The sequence below is a fragment of the Echinops telfairi genome, unplaced genomic scaffold (genome assembly GCF_000313985.2).
Source record: "Echinops telfairi isolate 266 unplaced genomic scaffold, ASM31398v2 ScPeMD7_70;HRSCAF=299, whole genome shotgun sequence".
Lineage (NCBI taxonomy): Eukaryota > Metazoa > Chordata > Mammalia > Afrosoricida > Tenrecidae > Echinops > Echinops telfairi.
The window spans coordinates 28,848,569-28,852,650 of NW_022103968.1; the positions used below are offsets into that span (position 1 = coordinate 28,848,569).

The 4,082-nt window shown below is 40.9% G+C and overlaps 1 protein-coding gene across 1 annotated transcript in view; it reads right to left on the reverse strand.

Annotated features, from left to right (window-relative positions):
- Positions 1-1,805: 1,805 nt before the first annotated feature.
- The window catches only part of LOC101650523 (cytochrome P450 2C23-like), a 26,444-nt gene continuing 24,167 nt past the window's right edge, over positions 1,806-4,082 (reverse strand). The window contains exons 8-9 of the mRNA XM_045291435.1: positions 3,980-4,082; positions 1,806-2,654 (exon numbers count right to left, since the gene is read on the reverse strand). Coding sequence (XP_045147370.1) covers positions 2,473-2,654; positions 3,980-4,082 — 285 coding nt within the window. The 3' untranslated portion in view covers positions 1,806-2,472. The remainder of the gene's footprint in view (positions 2,655-3,979) is intronic.

Below are 4,082 nucleotides of genomic sequence, written 5' to 3' on the forward strand. Positions count from 1 at the left end.
ACACCTCGTGGTCACACAGGCTGGTGTGCTTCTTCCATGTGGGCTTTGTTGTTTCTGCGCTAGATGGCTGCTTGTTTATCTTCAAGCCCTTAAGACCCCAAACACTACATCTTTTGATAGCCCGGCACCATCAGTTTTCTTTACCACATTTACTTATGCACACATTTTAAGGTGCATTGTACTGAAGGGTAATATTCATTGTTTTCCTGAGCTAAGACTTCCACATTCTTGAATTGGGCAACAGGTGGTGCCATTTCCCAAGTCAGAAAATATGGAGCTGGAGCTGGGGGTGGGGTGGGAGGGAAGAGATGTATTTAGATCCAAGCAGGTTAGATTAAGCTCCTCAACGAATAGGCATCCTATACGAGGCAATAAGAAATTTATAAATGCAAACGGCATATATGTAACACTTTACAGTTTTTATAAAACTCTTCTTGGATAGTGAGAAATAGCTAGAGCAGACAGTGTGTGGTGCTCTGAGGAAGCTTCTCGGGAGAGGAGAAGCATTGAGAGCAATATCCACTGAGAACACTGAAAATCCAGCACTGCCCTTCACTGGAAAGACAATAACATATTATTACTATTTGAATCTAGCATGATTGGTTTGGCTTGATTTTTTTTAGTATGTAAATTTCCTTCTTTTTTAAAAATCATTTTATTGGGGCTCATGCAACCTTTATCACAATCCACACATGCATCCATTGTGTCAAGCATATTTGTACATTTGTTGCCTTCATCATTCTCAAAACATTTTCTACTTGAGCCCTTGTTATCAGCTCCTCATTTTCCCCCTCCCTCCCAGTCCCTCCTTCATGAACCCTTGATAATTTAGAAATTATTATTATTTTGTCATATCTTATACTGTCTGACATCTCCCTTCACCTACTTTTCCATTGTCTGACCCCCAGGGAGGGGGTTATATGTAGATCCTTGTGATTGGTGCCCCCTTTCTCCCCCATCTCCCCCTTTCCCGCTTGGTATCATTAATCTAATTATTGGTCCTGAAGGGTTTATTTGTTCTGGAGTCCCTGTGTTTCCAGTTCTTATCTGTACCAGTGTACATCCTCTGGTCTAGCCGGAGTTGTAAGGTAGAACTGACATCATGATAGTGGTGGGGAGGAAGCATTAAAGAACTAGAGGGAAATTGTAAGTTTCATCATTGTTGCACTGCACCCTGACTGGCTCGTCCTCTCCCCACGACCCTTCTCTAAGGGGATGTCCAGTTGCCTACAGATGGGCTTTGGGTCCCCACTCCACGTACTCCCTCATTGATAATGATATGATTTTTGTTCTTTGATGCCTGATACCTGATCCCTTTGGCAGCTAGTGATCACACAGGCTGGTGTGCTTCTTCCATGTGGGCTTTGTTGCTTCTGAGCTAGATGGCCGCTTGCTTACCTTCAAGCCTTTAAGACCCTAGACGCCATATCTTTTGATAGCCAAACCCCACCAGCTTTCTTCACCACATTTGTTTATGCACCCACTTTGTCTTCAGCAATCGTGTCATGAAGGTGAGCATCGTGGAATGCCACTTTAATAGAACAAAGTATTCTTGCATTGAGGGAGTACTTGAGTGAAGGCCCAATGTCCATCTGCTACCTTAATATCCTTTGTTTTCGATGTCCTATAATTAGCGATGTGGTTTTGATCCCTTGGCCACCATTATGGCTTCAGGCTGATGGTCTCCCTCATCTACATCATTTGTCTTTGTCTTGCCTTTTTTCTACTTAAGATTTAATAAAGGGGTGTCTATAAAATACATTTGACTTTGGGGTCTTCTCCCTAGAATGAAGTCAACCATAAAATCTTTGTTGAGAATAATCTTTATTTTTTAAATGTGACAAAAATCATAAAAGTGATTTCAATTGGAAATAGAAAAATACACATAGATCAACTTATAATGATGTCTAGTTTAAAAACAAACCAACCAACTAGAAATTAGCATTATATCTAAAAGCACCAAAATAGTGAAACCCAACCCACGGAATCAATTCTGAATCCCAGTGATCCTGGATAGGATACAATAGAACTGCTCTGCTTTCCAAAGCTGTAAATCTTTATGGGAACAGATAGCCTCATTTGTCTCCTGTGGAGCCGCTGATGGGTTTGAGCCACCGATATTGTGGTTAGCAGCCCAATGACTAATCCACAGGGCTAGCTACCAGGGCTCCTTAGCAAGAAATGGTAAAGGCTCCACTATTTGTTGATTGCCCCTGATCCAGGCCAACTATAGGACTAGTCTGATTGAATTGGAGCTGGCTTCAAAAGCCATGGTGTACTTTGCACTTTACAAAATCCAGTCATTTTTGTCAAAGGATTTGTAGATTTCAATAAATGTCCATCAACTTTTTAGTGCATGGTGTTTCTAGCCTAAGTGGCATTTGAAAAGAAGAGATTGACATGAAGTAAATTTCCATTAGAGGGAAACAAATTGATTTCCAGTGCAGATGATTCATAGATAAAATTCTTCTCTTATCTCGGAATGAGGCATAACTTGAAAGGTGGTGGGGCATTGATGATCCCACTAGTGATAGGTTTGATGGGTAGATCCTTTGGCTCAATGACAGACTTCAAGGAAAAGTTCTGCAGGATGGTGGTGAGGAAGAGGAACAGCTCCATGCGGGCCAGGCTTTCTCCAGCACAAGCTCGTTTTCCTGGAAAGAGGAAGCACCTCATCAGCTCACATTGAGATACTAACCAGAACTCAAAATCTGCTAGAGGACAGTTAATCGGTAAAGTTATTCCTGAGAGATATTTGGCATCACGATTGAAACCCTCTAAAGAAGCTTACACTACTTCATTCAGTGATTCTCCTTCTGAGAACTTCTCTGCAGGAAACGGAGATTCGTGTGAGGATGTCACTTGCATCCATTGTGTATAATAGTAATGAATTAGGTGAAGCCTGACGTCCATAGATGTATTAAAAAATAATTACGCATTCAGCATACAATGCAACCCAAAAATGTTTATCTGAAAGAATATTTAGTACAATAGTCAGTTGTTTAGTCACGATGTATTAAGTAAAAGCACTTTATCAAATAGATTAGAACTGACTACATTTTCTTTTAAAATATACATCTGCTATATACATGAATAATTACTTGAAGTATATACAGTAAAATAAAGTTTATCTCCATAGGGTAAGAGGGCAGAACTTTTTTTCTCTTTCTCCTCCATCTTCCATTATTTTATGTTGAATGGTTATTATTTCTGTAGCTCAAAACAAGAGGGTTAACTACTAGTTTTGGGGGGGAAATCAATGAGAAGCATAGAATAACAAGGGGAAGGATTGTGTGCCACCAATCATAAACTGGTTGACATGGCGATAGTGACAGGGAGCTACTTAGCTCTGGTCCAGACACGGGGGTATGTGGGGCTCTGAAGTTTAGAGAGAAAGAAGGAAGATGAGGTGACCAAGGTCCCCTCCATGGCCTCGAGTTCTAAGAAACAGAAAACTTATCACAGTTAACCACTCTATTTTGTGTAAGAAAGACGATTTTGCAAAGAAAAGATCAATAAAGTTTGCAGTGACAGGTCCCTTTGTCATCTGGTAATACATACCCTCTGCATTGGATTGACTTGTTATTTGTTAAACTGTCATTATGTTCAATTGTCAAACCACAGAATAGTCCCTGGGTAATTCAGCTGATCCCATTGGGTAGAGGAGCGTAGTGGTTATGAGGTCAGCAGTCATGCCGTGGGGAAAGGCTGAGGTTTTCTACTCCTGTGAAGAGTTTCACTGTCAGAAACCCACAGGGACAGTTCTAGTTTGTCCAATAGAGTCGCCGAGAGTCAGCATTGACTCCATGGCAGTGAGATTGGTTTTATTGGTGAGAGACTTAAATGGCTCTATCTCAATTTGGATGATAAGAGTTTGAAATGATTGACCTTGCCATCATCAAATGAGATGTAATGAATCCAGTGATCTGGAAATGGTGCAGAGGGTCCGTGTGTGGTGTGGGGGGTTATTTGTACTTACCAAGGGAAAAAGGCACAAAGTAGTCTGATTTCATGAAGTTGCCGTTTTTATCCAAAAAATGGTCTGGGTCAAACTTCTCTGGATTGGGAAACCCCTTGTCATC